Source organism: Carettochelys insculpta, chromosome 4, assembly GCF_033958435.1.
Source record: "Carettochelys insculpta isolate YL-2023 chromosome 4, ASM3395843v1, whole genome shotgun sequence".
Classification (NCBI taxonomy): domain Eukaryota; kingdom Metazoa; phylum Chordata; order Testudines; family Carettochelyidae; genus Carettochelys; species Carettochelys insculpta.
In genome coordinates, this window is record NC_134140.1 from 122,300,630 (window position 1) to 122,320,949 (window position 20,320).

Consider the following 20,320-nt stretch of genomic DNA (forward strand, 5'->3'; position numbering starts at 1 on the left):
CCAGTTATCCTAACTGACAACAATTTTTGAAGGAAAATTAAACCCCATGCTTCAGGGCTTAAACCAATCTCTAAATACTGGAGATCAGGAAAATCCCCCATCTGCCTAATGTGAGATCTTGTCCTTCCTCCAAAACAACCCTTGCTAACCACTGTTGGAGACAGAAGCCTAGACATAATGTGAATCTGATACAACATTCCTACATTTTATTTTACACTTCTGTTAAAAATATGAAGCGTCTGTTTGGAATTATATGCTTGAAAAAAGAGCCCCAAATTCAGAGTGGTAGACATGATAGTCCGTATCCACAAAGACAACGAGAAGTCCTGTGGTACCTTTTAGACTAACAGATAGCTTGGAGCATAAGCTTTTGAGGGCATCTGACAAAGTGGGTCTTTGTCCATGAACGCTAATGCTCCAATATATCTGTTAGTCTGTAAGGTGCCACAGGATTTCACATCGCCCTCCCCCACCCCCAAATTTAGTGGACCTTTATTATTTGTGACTAGGTATCTCAGTCTTGTCAAGAAGTTAAGGGACTGTTTTGGGCTGGGGTGACCCTGCCCCACTGTGCCTATAAATCAGCCCACAAGTAGAAGAGAAGTTAAAACAAAAGAAAGTCTACACAAAGGGGGAAAACCTTGGAAAGAGAATAAGCTGTTGAGCTTTTCCAGCCATGGAGACAGGACTGACATCCTGCAGAATTCCTGTGCTCCAAGAAGAATGGCACCAAACACTTAAGTCAAAGGGAAAAAAGGAATGCAGCTTTCCACTAGAGGCTAGTGAACTCTTCAGTGCACACGGTTACTCCCAAGATATCGATCTGAAACAGACACATTCAAACATCAGCGGTTCAGGAGCTATATCAGTGACCATTACCCAAAAGTGGTGGGAACTCATTGTTTCATTTATTCTCAGAGAAAAATGACTGACCAATTATTCCACAATTTGGTACTAACAACATAACAAGGCCTCCTGATTGGCATATAACTTAGACTGGTTAATGATTAAATCACATGGTATTTTAATAAGAGCTACTTGAGGCTTGCAAGCCTCAGTCTTGAATATCACTGCTCTGAATGAAGTCAGAGATGCTCATATCCTGGAGGGAGTTGCTTACAGGTTTTTCTTTATTTGTCTACTGTTTAATCCCTTGTGTTGATTGTATGCTGTTTCATGGCATCACCAGGGCAGACACACAAAAAGGGGACAAGACAGTCAAGGGGGCCTGCCAATAGGTGAACACCAGTCTGCTAAAAAAATGCCCTGCAGTATTCACTAGGGTTTGGGTGGAGTAACTGAACCCTCATGTGTGCACTCCCCATGTAGTCTAAAAAAAAGTGTCCCTACTACTGGCAGATTTGTGACAGCTACAAAAATAAATAATTTAAAAACTGAGTCTAGTTTTCTCTCTGAAAAATTACACACAGCAGTACGTGCACCTTTAAGTATAAATATTTTCTCATGTAAATACAATTTCTCCACATCAGTACAATTATTCTTTGACAGCCAGCTTGAGGCCATTACAGAATTCTGACCTTTAAGCTTAATTTAAATTTGTTAAAAATGAAGACGGGGTGGGGGAGAAAGCGATAATGCCCTTAAGTTTGCTCATGGTGAATTAGTGCCTAAAGAGTTCATCAGATAGCATTGCAGATGTTCCAGACTGGAGCTTGACACATTGGCCTTTTTTCAAGCCTTTTCTTCATTAAAACAAAGATATTTAACCTGCTCCCAATATATCTCCATTCTAAAGGCACAAGAGGTTACCTTTTCTGAATAACTCTTGAAGACTTTCCGCACTTTGATTTAATACAGCCCATATTTCCTCTTCCTGCAGTGGCCCTCCCCGAACCTCCAGGGCTTCGGCTAGTGACACATGCATAGTACCTGGGAAAGAAGACATAACTGGATTAAGGCGGCATGTGTACACATACACACAGAGAGGCATTTTTTCCCTTGGGTGTAGCATTCCAGTGGAAATGTGTATGTTTAAAGCCCAAATCACAAATTCTTTACCATGCTTCCATTATTAAAAGACAGATTGCAGCGAGTGGGGCAACCCCCAAAGAATTTTTAATTAAGTGGAACTTTTAATCGAAATATCCATGATTATAATGAAGATGAGAGGAGGAAAAAAAAAACAATTCTGGGGGAAAAAAAACACACTTGGTTCATCGAACAATTAACTGTGACAGTCTAGCATTAAACTATCTGTACATCTACTATGCTTAAGAGTTTAACTTGTTTAATCAGTTGACTAGAATGACTACAGTAAATTCTTTCATATCTAGCAGTCCTGGATGGGGAGATTGCCAGATATTCAAATATTCTGGATAACAGAGAGGGATATGTAAAAATGCATAACACTAAAGAAAAGCAAGATTAGATAGTAAAAAATGAACAAAAATGTATGCAGAGTACATTATGTATCAGCAACAGTAGTACTGTACACTGTAGACATATATTGTATTTGCGGTATTTATTTGTATTTCCTTTCACTATACTGCACTTAGTGAAAATGTAACTAAAATTTGCTTATGGTTAAAATGCCAGTTATTTGAGAGTTCCAGATGTCAGAATGCCAGATATGAAAGAGTTTACTGTAATATCTTCAGTTGATTTATGTTGGTAAACCCATTAACACTTTCTGATTGGAATAAGTAATACCAGTAATTTATTAGAGAACAGTCCCCTCCACTTACATCACCACAATTGTCAGATTTGTTTCCTACCCTAAAAAATTACAGTGTATGTTGCTTAGAGAAAAATCAGTTCTGAATTTGTGTCTTCTAGATTCTGTGTCTGCTAACTGAGCATGGGAGAGTTGATGTGTACTGTACATTGTATCCCTGAAAATAACATAGATTTGTTGTCTCACAGGTAGGAGAGTTAAAGATTTTGACAATGTTTTCATAATCACAAAAAAGCATCACCATAACATGGACACAGTTGTTTAAGCCATTAGCATGCTATGATTCTGACAAAGATTGAAGGTATCCCAAACGCATTCTTTTGTTAATCTCAGCTCCAGTCATACCCATGAGCCATGCTAGTTTTGTAAAACAAAAAAAACAAAACAAAAAAGAAAAAAAAGAGGTAACAGCTCTCTACCCCTGCAGTCAATCCCACAGCTGAGGCTGCTGAGATTCCGGTACTCATTACCGGCAAGTAGGTTCTGCTTAGCTGACAGTGCTACTACATGGACCCTTACAGATGCGTTAACAATTCTCTGATGCCTAAGGTGCAGTAGGTAAATCAAAAAGCTCTGGTAGTTGTGTTGAATATAGGAAGAATGCATAATCTAGGCACCATGCTTGGAATTTATGCTATTTTTGGTTGTGTCTCTTTCTAGACTCGTGGCTATTGGTGAGAACTGATAATTTCTGTTCCACATTTCAGTTTCAGAGCAGTCAGCCCTGAAAGAACCACATTTGGAGAGGCAGGAGCTTGATATGTGGGTGACACATCACACCTATGAGTTGTGTCACAGGTGAGGAGTCTGTGGGAGATGTAGAGATGGAGCTAGTAACATTTGTTTTAGATATGGGTACCAGGCTTGTATGGGCCATGCAGGAGCTATTAGGATGACTTGAGCTGTATCCTACTTTTTATACCACCTTTTGAATTATGGGTATCAAAGGGAAGACCTATAGCAGTGGAACATCACAGGTGATTGCAAACACATCATCACCAGTGAGTTCCTGCTTAATCCTGCTCCAGAACAATGCTTGGGGCATTTTCTATTGTGCGTTGCAAACAGATCTGTAGTCTGGTATCTTCAAGTTTGCAATATGATATTTTCTAGCTGGGGGTCTAATTCCCATTCATCTTGGAATGGAGGGGTAGACAGAAGTTGTGCTTCTGGGAGGTGAGACAGCCCCTCCCCCCACCTCCAGCAACAGCCAGACTTTGAAGAGAGACAGTAAAGCCAGTATTTGAATCATGGTCTGCTGGGAGAGTCAGAGAAAAAGAATGAAAGAACAAAAGAAAAGAAAAGAAAAAGAAAAAGGCAGAAGAAAAAGATAGAGAAAGAAAGAGAAAGAGAGAGAGAAAAAGAAAAAGGGAGAAAGATGATGATCATTCTCTACCTCTTTCTATTAACTATCTATAACAACACTAAAACAAAGTATTCTAGGAGAGGTATAAAAAACCTGAGGCTCCATCTCAGGCCGAGGCAGATGAGAAGGACCTGAAGGTGGCTTGCCTGAGCATCTCTATATAGTCAAGAAGGCCAAAGGTGCATGTGTGGGCTGACAAGACACTACTAACTGAAAATCTGTGATCAAGGGCTCAAGAGACACACCTGAAGTGGAGCACAAACTGGGACGCTACCTGAAGAAGCATCGTAGGCATTTAAACAGTGGGCTAAATTTTTATAAGTACAGGTTGAACCTGTCTCATCTGGCACCCTGGAGACCTGACCAGTGCTGGATGAGAGAATTTGCTGGACAATGGGAGATAAATATTGGCTAGCACACTACTAACTCTACCACTGCTTACTGGACTCTTAGAAAACATGTAGGGGCAAATTACAGATAAACAACAGCACAGAACAATGAGAGCCAGGACTGGTGGCTGTAAACAAAATTTATGGGACCACAGATAACTTGGTTACACCCATTGTAAGTGGTCATCTGGGTAACTAAAATTATGCCAAATTTCAGAGTTTGCCAGACGAGCATTCTGGATTAGAGAGGTTCAACCTGTATCAATAGCTACACCTACTTAACACTTTGGAGTCCTTTAGAGGCCGTATGCATACAACTATCAAAAGACAGAAGTACCATACAGCAGATATTGGCACTAAGATTGAAAGCAGAGAAAGGATGATGAAAGAACAAGAATATCTACACTTGCTTCATCGATTTTCAGAAGGCATTTGACAGTATAGGTCAGAAAGTGACTTGCGGGGTGTTGGAGTTCTATGAAGCGGATAGTAGACTGATAATGATTGTTGAAGGACATCAATGACAATGCAGATGCAGCAGTGAGAATGAGAGGGGAGTTGGGAAGCTGGTTTAGGAAGAGTAGAGGTACGAGACAAGGAGATCTGATATCACCGCGTATCTTCATCACACATCTAAAGAGAGCGATGGGCGAGATTAAGGAAGAGATAGAAGGGATAATCCATGCACAGGGAAAGAATTAACAACTTGAGGTTCACAGATGATATAGTTATCATTGGGGAAGATGAGGAGAAGCTAGTGGAAATGGTGCAGGTGCTAAACGAGGAAGGGAAGTGGTACGGACTGATTATGAACATCAGTAAAACACAAACAATGGTATTTGGAGATAAGAAAATAGGAAGGAAGATCAGTGTAGATGGAATTGTACTAGAGAATGTAGAGAAGTTCACATATCTGGGGAGCAACATAATGTATGATCTCTACTGTAATAAGGAAATAGCAAATAGAATAGTGAGAGCAAGAGTGAGTTTGAAGGTGATGGATAAGATCTGGAAAAGCAAAGCGATTAGCTTAGGAACAAAGCTGAACATCTTGAAAATGTCTGTATTCAGCAGCATTTTGTACAGATGTGAAACATGGGTGATAATGAAAGATTTGAAGAGAAGGATATTGGCATTTGAGAGGAGTTGTTATAGAAAGATCTTGAGAATAGGATGGATGCAGAAGGTCACCAATGAAGAATTATACAGGAAGATACAGCTAAAAGAGAACCTATTGCAGAAGGTTATACAATGGAAGTTACAGTTATTCGGGCATATCTGGAGAACGAATAACGAACGAAAAGTCAAGACCCCACTATTTGGCATAATGGACGGTTCAAATAGGAGAGGCAGACCCCACAGAGAATGGGTAGATGACATAGCAGATTGGTGCGGAGCCACTAAGCCACTCTGCACGCGACAGGGAAAGATGGAAGGAAATAATGACAGAGGCATCAAACACCAACAGGTGCTGAGCCCATGGTGGTTGATGATGATGATGATGATGACGACGACATCTATTATAAATAAATTACAACTGTGAAGTTCCAAAAATTAAGAACTGAAACAAATCTTTAAAAAGAAAGTGAAGGAAATTTAGCAAAGAGGATTAATATTTGAAAATCTGAGAAAGGGAAAAATCTTTAGTTTTAGTGATAACAGTAAAGTAGCATAAGTAATTAGAGATTTAGGGTCAAATTTAAATTTGCATAAATTGGTGCTACCAGTCTGAATTTGACATTAACAGGGAATTTTGTCTCAAATGTTGAGATCTGAATTTTCAATAAAATGGGATCAAATAGATGGAAAAAGAAGGGGTATATTCCGCTTGCAAAGCCTGAAGGCAGGTTTTATCAAAGTGTTGGCTATGTATGTCATACCCCAGAGAAGCAGGTGCTGACTAAAAAGATTAGAGGATTTAGCTAACGGCTCATCAGTAGTCAAGGTTAGATTATAAAACTAGATGGCTCTTCACATAATATGCTATGTACATGTGCAAGCTACATTTATTTTTACTGACATGTATATAAGGAATCAATAGAAGTGCAATCTAGAACCTTTCACTTAAGTCACTGATCATAAGCCAACCAAGGTTGTTAGTCCCTGAAATTTACCACCATCATAGAAGAGTAGGACTGGAAGGGACCTTGAGAGGCCATCGAGTCCAGCCTCCTGCCCCCATGGCAGGATCAAGCACTTTCTAGACCATCCCTGAAAGCCATCTATCTAACCTCTTCTTAAATATCTCCAGAGATGGAGATTCTACCACCTCCCTTGGCAATTCGTTCCAGTGTTTGATCACCCTGACAGTTAGGAACTTTTTCCTAATGTCCAACCTGAACCTCCCCTGCTGCAATTTAAGTCCATTGCCTCTTGTTCTATCCTCAGAGGCAAGGAAGAACAAGTTCCCTCCCTCTGCCTTATGACACCCTTTTAGATACCTGAAAACTGCTATCATGTCCCCCCTCAATCTTCTCCTTTCCAAACTAAACAAGCCCAATTCTTTCAGCTTTTCTTCACAGGTCATGTTCTCTAGACCTTTGATCATTCTCGTTGCTCTCCTCTGGACCCTCTCCAATTTCTCCACATCCTGCCTGAACTGCGGTGCCCAGAACTGGACACAATACTCCAGCTGAGGCCTAACCAGCGCAGAGTAGAGCGGGAGAATGACTTCTCATGTTTTGTTCGCAACACACCTGTTTATGCATCCTAGAATCATGCTTGCTTTTTTTGCAACAGCATCACACTGTTGACTCATATTTAACTTGTGGTCCACTATAACCCCTAGATCCCTTTCTGCTGTACTCATTCCTAGAGTTTATTTTTAGCAACCTTGTTCAAGTTAGCAAAAGTCCAAGGAGGGGAGAAGAAAATAGTGTAACATTTACTTTAGGTAACCATAAAGCCCAGCACAAAATGATTTTTGATATTATATTTATAATTGATTAAACTAGCATTTGTACTCAACTTGCTTTTAAGTGCCAAGCAGAAAGAATCCATAAAAGTGCATTAGAGTAGTAGCATTGTTCCATTCAAAGACAAATTGAGGCTCTTCTCTCTAAATCATATGTCTTTTGCTTTGTAGGTTTATTCACTCTCAGTCCCAAGACTATATGCATTCTTGTAAGTGAAGATTTTCTCTTGAAGTTCTCATTTCTTTCCTTCCCCTATATATCTTTTACAGCTTCTTCCTCTGCAGCCTAAATATGAAAGAGAAGCCTGAGATACAACTCAGAACAGTGAAGCAAGACAATTCTAAATGGCACATGCTTGATTCACTGCATGCCCAGCTTGTTTGTTCTGTTTGAACACTTTATACCAGTCATAAGAGCAGAATGCTATTTTCATAAATCTCATCACTGTTAAAGCCTGTGATAGACAATTTTGTCAAGACATTCTCATGTATTATTTATGCTACAAATTTAAAAGTGGAATTGAACAGTCACTTCAGAAAATGAAACAACTACAGGTTGACCCTCTCTAATCCGGAAATCTCTCATCCAGTAACATCCGTAATCCAGACATTAGTTAGCTGGATGACCGTTTATCATGGCTGTGGCCAAATTTCTCACTGTCCCATAAAGTTTGTTTACAGCCACCAGTCCTGGCTCTCAGTGTTCTGTGGTGTTATTTAGCTGTAACTTAGCCCTAAATATCTTCTAGGTGCTCAGTAAGCACTTGAAGCGTTGGTAACGTGCTAGACCAGCAGTTCCCAACCTTTTCACTAATGCAGACCCTCAAACACCCCCCAACCATTTGCAGACCCCCAACAACCCCTCCCAAACTGTTCACAGAGCCTCATCAATGCCAATTCTATTTTCTATGAATTTTTATTTATTGATTTACTTATTTAATTTATTTATTTGCAGCCCGCGCCCCCAGGTTGGGATCCATTGTGCTAGACAATATTCATCTTCTGAAGTCTGGCAAATTCTCCCATTCAGCACTGGTGAGGTCCCAAGGGTACTAGACAAGAGAGGTTCCACCGTACTTAGTCCATATATCACCTGCTGTTCCGACCTTAATGCATGGTTCGTGGGTTTTTGTCTTACCTTCCAGCATCAGTATGTTCGGTGTTGAAAAAGTTTTAGAATAAATATTAGAGTCAACCTGCCTAAGTGAAAGCTCTATTTCAACTGCTTCAATTCACTTAATTGCCTGGATCTATTTCATATTTGTGTGCAATCTCATCAACTTTCACGACCAAGAAATGTGTGGAACAGATGCTCCGGGGGTCTGGTGGAAGGGCTGTGCAGCTGCAATTTTTTTTTTCATTTGATGCCATTAAAGACAAGAGTACTAATAAAAAGATTCTCTATGGCCATGTCTATACGAGCAATTTATTTAAATAATAATTTGAAATAAGGCCCCCATTTTGAAAAGCACCACAGAGCATCTACACACGTTATATGCTACTTCAAAATTGGGATCAAAGTAACAGGGCCATATTTCAAAGTAAAAATTGGGATTGAAGTAACGGGGCCACATTTTGAAGTCATTCTTCCATTTCCGTATTGGGAATAGCAACCTATTTCAATGTGTGACTTCAAAATAGGACATGTGTAGATGCTCCGCAGTCCGCTCTTTCAAAATAGAGGATCGTGGCTTTGTGCATGTGGATATGCAATTTTGTTCTTTCGAAAAGTGCATTTTGAAAGGGGTCCTTTCCAAAATGTGGCGTAGTGTAGACGTAAGCCTGTGTGTTTTAAGTCTGTTCTAAATTACTGACAAAACAAAAACCCCTCACTTCATCAATATAAAAATCTCAATTGCAAACCTATCCTGTCCTATCCCATATTCTGCATATTATACTGAGAACAAACTGCATTGTGTTCTAACTAAAGTATGTTGTCACTACTATCTACAGGTTAAACCTCTCTAATCCCTCACCCTCTGGACCTAATGAGTGCCAGATGAGAGAATTTGACAGACCATGGGAGGCGATATTGTCTAGCAGCATTACCAACACTTCCACTGCTTACTGAGCTCTTAGAAGACATTTAGGGGTAAATCAAAGCTAAATACCAGCACAGAACACTGAGAGCCAGGACTGGTGGCTGGAAACAAACTTTGTGGGAGCACAGAAAACTTGGCTACACCCATGATAAGTGGTCATCCAGCTAACACAAATCGTGTTGGATTATGGAGTTTGCCAGACAAGAGTGTTCTGGAGTAGAGAGGTTCAACCTGTACAAAATTTCTTCTCCCGGCCACAGGTTAATTTCATAAGCTGCTTCACCCTCCTTCTCTTTTGTGATTAAAGACCCTCAAGCAGCAATGCAGCTAGGCAAAACTCATAACAGCAGTGGGGTCAGACAATGGTTCCCCAAAATTAGGTTTGTACATTTATATTAGAGACCAAAATCAATACACATTTGGCCCAAATTTTAGATGAGTTGATCATCTTCAAATCCGCTTCAAGCAATGGAAACTGCAGGCAATGCTTACTTTGTGGCCAGAGCTTCCCATGGCTGAGCCTTGGCAACTCTAGGCTTGGCAGTTCATAGCCCAAGCACCATTGGGCTCCCTGCATCAGTGACTAGTGTAAAAAGCTTGCTTGAGACACAACACCTCTTTCATTATAAATTAAGCACGGACTGCAGTTATCAGCACACCTGAAATTCCCCTTATCATTGGGTGACCATATCTTCCCCAGCCAAATATGGGACACAGGGGAATGATGCTGTCTTGGCCAAACGGGAAGGATGGTCACCCTACCTGGGAGTCAGTCAGTGGCTGCCCTGTGGGGGCTACCACCCTCCTGGGAGGCTGTGGGGGTGGGGAAGCTGTGGCTCTCAGCTGCCCCATGACTTGGAGAACTAGAAAAGGGGTTGATGCCCCGCCAGTGAAACTCCCAGCTTCCACCAGCTGCGGGAAGCTGGGTGGAAGCTGCACCAATCCAGCTCCTGGCTCCTGCCACTCACGAGAAGCCAGGCAACAGCAGTGCTGCTGCGCAGGTCCAGATCCCGGATCCCACCACCTGTGGGAAGCTGGGTGGCAGCTGTGACACTGCACAGGTCCGGCTCCCAACTCCCCCTAGGCGGGGAGCCAGAACTGGGGGCAGCCATCTGCGCTGTAAAACATGGACTATGGGCCAATTAGCCCCTTTGGAAAAATAAATCAGGACACCGGAATGGTGCCCAAAATATGGGAATGTGCAACTCAAAATGGGATGGATCGTCATCCTACTCATTAATATTGTGGGGCCTAATATTTTGGAGCTAATATCCTGGCCAAGAATTGCACTTTTTTTGCTTATATTAGCCAGCTCCCCTTCTCCTACCCTTATTTTCAAGGAATGGAACCTATCAGTACATTTGAGTTAGTCCCCCTCTGAATGTAGTTTCTGACAATATGCCAAAGTGAGAAACCCTGAGAAAAGTTAGTATGGATGTGACACAATATCCCGTGAAACCTAATTTTTAGATATGAGCATGCCTAGATATGTGTGGAAGAGATTACATACTTAATATACATATGTTAATCAGGAATTTTGTTGATGAGATACCCAGTTCTTGATGGCCATTGCAGTGATAATTGCAAATTCAATCAATTTTTTAAGTGTGGGAGTAATCAGAAGCCTGTCCTTGTGTATTTCTTCAGCAAAATTTAATGTTTGTTTCCCATTCTCCCCCTGCCCCCTTGCAGACAGATGTGGAATTTAACAAACACTATGAACAAATACATCCTTCCTCTTTGGGTAAATATGAGGAAGGTTTCTGTGAAATCAGTCACTTCTTATTCTGAGTGACAGCTTTGGCTGCAGGAGACCAAAGCTCTCTGGTAACAGAACAGTACCGAAAGAGGGTAATCTCAGCTTCTGTTGGAAGGTAGCATAGTGGGCTTTTGCAATTTGTTTCTGAGGAGGTGAAGACTGGCAAATTGCATAGCCAAAGTATGTCAACATGGCTGGTATACTCAGCTGAGCAATGCAGTGATGTTCTTTGAAAGAAATTTATGGCAGGCTTCAGGAATTTTCTTACAAACCAGCTCTCAACCGTCCAATATCTGAAATTTTAGGGAACAGACTGCACCATGCTTGGAGCTGAGGTTTGCACTTGCTAAGCGGCCTTTCCTTATCTTGCTGAAGAAGCACATGCTTTCTCTTCCGGTTGACAAGGGAGCAAGGTCAACCTGTGGCAGAACTTATTCCATAATGGAAGGCTGGTAAGTACTCCTCTAACAACACGCTCCTTCCTTTTCCTCGTCCATACACAATCAACAGAACAAGATAAACTTGTTTAGTGGATGCTTTGTGTGAAGCAAAACTAGCAAATCCACTCTAAGCTGTGCACTGTTCTCATGTGAATCATGCTTCTATGAGGCTGCACAATGTTCTTTCACACAAAGTATCAACGATGTTTAGCACAGATCTTTTGCATCTACCACTTCAACACAATTCAGAACGCTACATAATTATGACTACAAAGCTAGCTTGATCCTTATAAATGTAAATAATAGTATGACATGTAGCCATCTCTGAGTTTAATCTTCATCATAAGAATCTTGGGCAACTCCCAGGTGATTGACTGCTGAGGTGGAGTCAGCTGCAAAGAGGCATGTTTCCCTAGGTGTGTTTTTCATATGCAGCTATTTTTTTTAAATTGCTGAGAAGGAACATAATGACTGTGACTAATGCAAACAGCATAAATGAAAGCGAGTAACAGAACTGGGAAGACTGGTTAGTAATGGTAAGACATTTTAAATAGGCAGATGAAGCAATTATATAATCTTATTAAATAGCTTCTTCACACACTACTATCGCTCTTCTGATGCCACATGAAATAATTAAAGACCAGAATAATAAGCACTAGAGAATAAGTAACCTCTTGATGCAGTATAAAATATGTACTGTATAATTTTCCACAACAGTATAATCTTCATAAGACAATGCCCCAATGGGCATCCCTTTGTCCCTAGGAATCCCCCGTACTTGTTAGGTTTAGATACTATTACAGTACTGATGGACATGAAGCTGCACAGGCAGCAATGGTTCAACAGGGCCAAAAGAAAATTTGTCAATTTTTGGGAAAAAAATTGATTTGGAATCTTTATTTAAGTAATTTGTGTAGACCACTGAGTTAAGTAACTCTATCCTCCTAGACAGGGTCCTGGAGTTGGGAAGTGGCACTGTTTGCAGCAGGACAGGGACAGACCCCTGCTGAAAGATTTGTGGGATGGCATCCCCTTATGTATAATTTGCTCCTTCCATTTTCATCTTCTTCCTAGGAAGAAGAACCAGTCATATATCATATACTTTGTACGAGTATCTGCTTGTTGCACATGTGAAGGTGAACTGAAAAGGTATTGTTGGTGAATAGTTCAAACCAGCTTGAAAGTGACACAGAGAAAACTTTTAAACATCACTACTTCTACCTGACTTCATCCCTGGGAAGCAGTGGCTACTATTAACTTTCAGCTAGTATGTGGTATTTATTAGGTGTCTATTTATAAAATAACAATATGATTGGTGCACTAGAATAAGCAGGCAGAAATATGATGGATCACTATGTTCAATGTCCCTGTGAAAATTTTCTGAACAAGTAAGTTCCAAATTAAGTGGAGAGTACCAAATACCAGTTTCGCCCATAGACCTATCCATCCACAGAAAACATATTTAAGAAGACTAAGAGCATGTCTATATGTCCAAAGAGACAAACTAAAAACTGGAAAAAAAAAAAAAAAAAGCTATTTTCACTCTGGAATAAGAATGTCCACTAAGGGCATTATACCATTGGCACTATATCAGTTTAAAGTCACATCTCATACTGGTTAAACTTTCCAGGGCAGACAAGACAAGCCACATTACTCTACAGTGGATCATAATCTATTAGGGACCAATGATACATTAACATGGCCACTGTAGTGATTCTGGTGAAGGTGCCAACAGGAGAGAGGTCTCCCATCACACTAATTACTCCACCTCTGTCAGTGGCAGAAGCTATTTTGGCAGGAGATCATCTTCTGCCAACTTAGTGCTTGCACCTAGGTTGCCATAACTCACTTTTCCTGGGGTATGAGGAGTGGCTTCTTCACGCCCCTTGACCAACATAAGATATATTGACATGGCAATAGTACTTTACTACACAGGCTATCACAATATAAGTAATGGGACTGTGGATGTAGTAATGTGGCATCCAGTGTGTATACTGGAAATAAAATTGGGTCTTTAGTAAAGAACCAGCAAGTGTATGCTACTAGGACACTGTAATTGTAATTATTTTAGGGCTCTTCCATGGCTGGCATTAGTAGCAATCACATTTAATCCCTTCTGGCCTTGGAACCTGTGAGTGAAACACACAAAAGAAGGCTGACTTTAAGATGATATTGCAGCTTTTTACTGTGAATTTCCTGTTTCCCATGTAAGTCTGAATCTTTCATTGTAGCGTTGTCTAACTATAACAATACATACACCAATCGAACCTTTACACATCTCTACTTTAGCCTTAGGAAAACTGGTACTAACCCAGGTTGTTTTAACACTAAATTTTAGATGCGGATATTTATTTTTTTCTTCCCACTGAGATGGAGGGTTTTGTTGCCGTTGTTGTGAGCAAAGCACTGGTTTCATTTTATTTTTTAAACAGAGGGTTATTTCAAATACAAACCAAATGGGGAAAAAAAAAGTCTCGGTCTCTCTCAAATGCCTAAGCAATGAGACAGAACACTAGAAAAGGAGTTATTTGTTTTACTAGGTTTGCAGAATGCTTTCTTTACTGCCAAAACAATTCAATGTTGTGTATGGACCAGAAGATATCATTTGATAGCTATTTATCAAGAAACTCTCAAAATAAATTCAGTTATTTTTCCCTAACTGTATTTTGCTTCTGCTAACGTCCTTACACATTGGCAAGAAGGGGACCTTTGTTAACAAAGATGCTGGAATCTGAGCAGCCCTTTCCGAACGAAGTTCACCCATTGACATCATTAGCATAGCTCATATAAGTTACTGATATAAGTTTCAAATCACTCCATTAACAGGGAAATAGCAATTGTTCCTTGGAAAAATGCTTGCAGAATAACACATTTAGGAAGTTTGAAATTGAAGTCTGTTCCTTTATAATAAGTCCCTTTCGGTAGAAAGGGAAAAAAAAAATCGCATTATACGTTAAACCTCTCTAATCCAGAACTCTGTCATCCAGCAACATCTGGCATGAATGTAGTTAGTTGGACGACTACTTATTGGGGCATGGCCAAGCTTCCTATGGCCCCATAAAGTTAGTTTCCAGCCACAAGTCCTAGCTCTCAGTGTTCTGTGCTGTTATTTAGCTGTAATTTACCCCTAAGGCTATTTCTACATTACAGTGATTTGTTGACCAAAGTTTTTGTCAGAAGATATCGGCCAAACTGCCAAGCGGACTGCAAGAGCAATCCGTTCTGTTGACAGAGAGTGGACAGGTTGCCCTGCCCCTCTATCAGCAAAACGGCCATCCGGAAGCACAACAGACAGGGCTGTCGACAGAGGGCCCCCCAGAACATCCAGACCAGCTTTCTGTCGACAGAGGTGTTAAGCCTCATGGGGAGCTGGGTACAGCTGTTGACAAAAGGGCTGCATTCTGACAATTTACTGTCAATGCAAAGCTTTGGGAATCTGGACATTCCCCAGGTTTTGTCAACAAAACACCAGTTTTGTCCACAAAACTCTCTAGCGTAGACATAGCCTAAATGGCTCCTAAGAGCCCAGTAAGCAGTGGAAGTGTTGGTGATGTGCTAGACAATAATGATCTCCTGTGGTCTGGCAAATTCTCTCATTCAATACTGGTGAGGTCCCAAGGGTGCTAAACTAGAGAGGTTTGACCTGTGCCAGCTGTAGAACCTGCCACTTTACGACATCATTTAACAAGCTGCTTCATGGAATCAGATATTTTTACTACTGTGTCACTAAACTTTATGATGTCATCTATATTTTATTCTACCAAAATTAAAAAAAACTATTAATACTATAGATTAAAACGACAAGAACTGAAATTAAGTTTCTGTTTTCTTATTATGTGGCAACTTCTTATTATGGGGCTAGTACCATGTTTTTCCCCCTAGAATGGCACAAAGGAACTCCTCCCAGTCAGCTGAAACTCAAAGCAAAATTGTTTCCTGCATTCTTTGACACTCCTGAAAGCAATGATCTCTTTTTTCAAATACAGCTACCATCCTAGCCCACCACCCTGCATGGTGCTTTTGGAGCCTAAATGTGGTATAAAAGGAAACAGGATTCCTACAGGACAGCCAGCACACACCATGAACTTAAGTGACTTCTGATAGATGATAGGCACAACCAACAATCATTCTTAAGGCTGCCATAACAACTGATCAAGTTCTCAGGTTTAGTGTTTATAACATACCCATCACTGTAAAAGCTGAACTTTTATATAGTAAAAAAACATTATGATGCATGTCCAGAAAGTTGTTTCTTTGGCTAGAAGATGGAAATAGAAATTTGCAGGGGAACCTAGTATTTGGTGTGCAAAGGGAAAAAAAATGATCCAGTACATTACATGTTGTTGTGGATGGGAACCATATGTCTTAGTGATATGCAGCCATTCCTATGGAAGAGAGTTACAGTTTCTAGAAGGAGGATGAGGCATTATCATTAGAGTCTAGTTCCTTTGCTTTACTAGAGAAAAGTCTGAGTTTTTGTCCTAGGGAAAGAACATAAACTTGGATTTCAATTGCCTTGATTTTGTTAGACAAAGCTATAAAAAGAAAAAAATCTTATAGGACAAAAGAGTGAATTTTAAATGTTCAGGACACTCAGTACTATGTTTCCTCAAGCAAAGAGGAAAAAAAGCATGTACTCCAAATCTAAGGCTTATTTTAAAATTAGGGATAACAAATAAAAGAACAATAATAAAGCCTCTTTCAAAAACCTCAACGTATATTTCTCTTCTTTACATAAGTGCTCCTATTCCAAGAATAAGATGGCTTATATTTACTGAGCATGGCCAAGTTCTTAGAAATGTATAGGATAGATACACAGTAAAGATCAAATTCATGGTTACCTATATCACACCTCAAACAAGCTTCAGAAATAATGGTATTTTACACCCATACCCCACAGCACTTTAAAATCTGTATCACGTATTTTGCTGGTATACAGATGCGAAAGGTTACAGCCATCCTTATGGAGAGTAACTCTGCTTTCCAAGGGGCTGGGCTACCTTCAGAAAGCAGCTTCATTTCTGAACACAGCTGGAGATATCTGCCAGCACTCCATTCTCTAAATGACAAACAGACAGACATCTGTACACCTCTGAGGAAAGTTAGGTACATCTGCCTTGATTTGACCAGGATATGTAATAATGGCCCCAGTTACACCAAGAGAAAAGCAGACACGTGACGTGACCAGCTACTGTTTCCTATGTTCTTCTTCCCACTCTGTTCATTGATCAGGGACTCCATAGGACAGACAGACTCTAAAACAAATGGAAGTGGCAGCTGGCAAGGCTTGACTTCTAGCTCCCTAAAATTCCTTCCATCACAAAGGAAAGGAGTGCCTTTCGTACAAGAACTCATGTTTATACAACGCATTTTGCAGCACAGAACATAATCCTGAAAGACAGAAGGCTCTCCAGTGTCCAGAACTGTAGCTTTATTTTCGGACCTGACAGTCACAAGTTTCAGTTCACAACATGGAGCCTAGAAAGCTTATGAAGGTTTTTGACCAAAGACAGCTTTACAGCAGGAATGTGCAAGAGTTTCAAATAGATTTGTACCACCAGATGGACTGGGGCAATAAAATCTGCCTTACCTTTGCCCAGAAACTAACCTCCCTCTGCTCTACACAAGCTCCTGGCATTGATACCTACCTGTACAAGGTAGAACTGTATAGAAAAGGTGCCTTCCTAAGAAGCTTCCCAGGAAACACCTAGATGTGTGAGTAACTCTAGATTGGCCAAATCAGATTAATCAGGGGATGGCAAGGATTTTTCTCTCTTTGAGTCAGTTGTAACTTCTGAGAGGGTTGAAGGTGTGGAAATAGGACAGAAGAGAAACTGTCAAGACTTCCCCTGAAAATGTTATCCTTGAACAGAAACATATTTTGCTTTCCTAAGAGACATGTGATTTGATTCAACCGTATATTTATATGAGAAAAGGGTGCAAAATGAACTGCCCAATCAGATCAACGATTAGATCTGTCAGGCACACGATTCAGTCACAAATACCTCAACTCTGCTCACCTCTGAAAAAGTTTGCTTTGAACATGGACAGGGACGCTTACCTTCTTTTCTAACATTAACTGCACTGCCATTGATACCAGTCAGGCTGGTACATGAGAAGCAAAGGGCCTGTTGCTGATTGAGGGATATATTGTATGACATTCACTCACACTCAAAAGCCCTTATTCACACAAACCATCCTACAGCGACCATTTCAAGAAAGAAAACTACGTGGTATGGAGGAGGGGTGTTCTGTGACTCAGGTGACAGATGTTAAGGTTCGTTCTAGTTGTAGTGTCAAATTAAACAGAAGATTAGCTTGGCCCATGACAACAAGTTGTATTTTGTATTGTCAACCTGAAGAGCTCCTCCTTCCAGGCTTGAAACTCTGCCCTCTACCTTTGTAAAAAACATATATATAAAACTCAATATATGTAGACTGGAATATTGCATACAGAGTAGAAATGAGCTGTTTTGTACAGAGAAATAACTGGCAAAGATGTGAGTATTCTTGCACACTTACCTTCTCATGCAGTAAGATGCAGCGGGGGATAGAAAAAGATCAGAGGAAGCCTGGTGAGGTGCAAAGAAAGTTGTTTTAGAATCACAAAGTGGATTTTGAATTCATTTGAGATGGGTAACATAAATGGTTGTCACTAGCTAGCAAAATGAAAAAAAATCTGTGCTCTCTAACATTTATAAACTATTCAGGAAAAAATCAAGATATGAATTGATGGAGGAGTAAATAAGGATTTCAGCAGAGGCAAAAAGTTGCAAATGTTGCAATAACTGTGGCTAACTGAACTTTATGCACAAGTTGAAGTGCAATGCATGGCCAACTATTTTCACATCACGCACTTCAGTTCTTCTGGGCTTTTAACATACAATTATCAATGGAAACATCAATTTTGCAGTCACCCTTGGGAGACAAACTTTTAAGCAGAAACAGTTCCATTTCTTCTCTTTCCATCACTGTAAACAATCCCCTTCTCTCCAAGTCAAATTGCTTTATAAACACAAGTTTGACTCGAGTTTTAAAACCTGAGCATCTACAACTGGGATAGTTGTATCATTCTTCCTTCAGTAGGAAATGTCTCTATCTTCATACTGACACAAGGGTAATTGCACACCCTTACATCACAGCTATTGTGTCCACTGAAGCTACACCTAATAACGGGAATTTCATGAACCTTTAAGATAGACTATTTCTTAATCATTTGATGAATAAGTTTTGCAGTAGGTTGCATTTTGTACTTCAGCTTAGTTCTCATGCAATTTGCTACAAAGAGAAATATCTCTGAGAATACATGGAAAAGAACAGCTTTTCCACCATCAAAAATAGCTAGTCTCAGAGAAGAAAGCTTGTTACTTTAAATGTCAGTCTTAAAGTGCATTTCTGAAACAGTATCAACTGACACTCCAAAGGTATGAATCTCGACAAATACATTTACTAACCAATCACAAACACATAAACTAGGCGACGTTAAAAGGTAATTGTGGATATAATAGGCAAAACTTATATGAATAAGTCACATGAGAGATACACAGATGAAATATGCACATTTATAAGGTGGATACAAACTTTCATGCTTCAAGGCACATACCAACTGCTAATTGCCTCAGCTAAAGACGGAATTCTTGATGGGCAAACTCCACAACTGTCCATTGCAGGGTTTCCTGCAACTTTGTCTGAAACAACTGGCACTAGACACAGCTGAATCAGGATACTGGATTGAAGTAGTTCAGAAATTCCCACAGTAGCTAGTATTTGTAATACTGTAGAGCATAAAAGCCCTACTCAGTATTTTGCTTGACTCGGTCAGGCAACTACTAGCCAACTGTAGATTTTCCCAATGGCAACTATTATGGGGTTTTTTTGGAATGCAATGGTACACAGCAGATACTACTTCCACTTCACTGACAAAAGAATATATATCCACACTTATGGAATGCTCACCCAAATTTGTAAACTGCTTTGAAGTTCTGTGGATGTAAAGCACTAAGTGTTAAATAGCAATAGTGTTAAGAACAGTATGGTCAATATGACACTACCATCATCATATTTATGGCATTTATCTAGCTAACTGTACAGCTGTTATACATATCACAACATAGTATAGTATTGCTGAGATATCTGAACAACAAGACACTTTATAGGCAGTTCTTCTTTACCTGTATAGAATTTTTTTTTAAAACCCCTTTCTTGATGGAGGCCTAAAGCTTACCAGAGAGTCTTACATAGTCTAGCTTAAATCTGGCAATGAGGAGATTTGTAGCTCTTAATTAATTAGGAGACAAAGCTGCTCAAACACTTGGAAAGCCTGTAGGAAAACATGGTCTTGCACTGAAACATTAGTTCACACAGCACATATGGCCCATTACAACACTTACACAAGTGACGAGGCACCTAACAGGGGAACTAGAGTCCTTAACCATGTCATCGTTCACTGCACTTAAGGGAACTTAGCAATTCTGATTTTGCAAAGTATGGTGCCCAGTTTATAATTGCTATGTTAGATATGTTGCTCCTTCAAATGACTGTTTTTGTTTTACGTAGAGTTGAGCTCTGATTCATCCTAAACATAGATGCTGCCAGCTATAAATACAAATTTGTCTAATAATTGCAATAGTGTCCTACTTCATGATTAGGGCTCTTAGACACTGTAGTAACACAAATAAAAATAAAGTTTGCATAATATTCATTGCCTATTAGCAA

General features: G+C 40.0%; 1 protein-coding gene across 11 annotated transcripts in view; it reads right to left on the reverse strand.

The window, feature by feature from the left end:
- PTPN13 (protein tyrosine phosphatase non-receptor type 13) overlaps window positions 1–20,320 on the reverse strand; it is a 178,470-nt gene that overhangs the window by 142,208 nt on the left and 15,942 nt on the right. For 9 of the 11 annotated variants that reach the window (XM_074993672.1, XM_074993671.1, XM_074993665.1 and 6 more), the window contains exon 1: window positions 1,771–2,208. In XM_074993672.1, coding sequence (XP_074849773.1) covers window positions 1,771–1,972 — 202 coding nt within the window. In that variant the 5' untranslated portion in view covers window positions 1,973–2,208. Of the gene's footprint in view, window positions 1–1,770; window positions 2,209–18,127; window positions 18,178–20,320 lie in introns of those variants that run through there. The other 2 variants (XM_074993669.1, XM_074993670.1) reach the window with 2 other exon arrangements.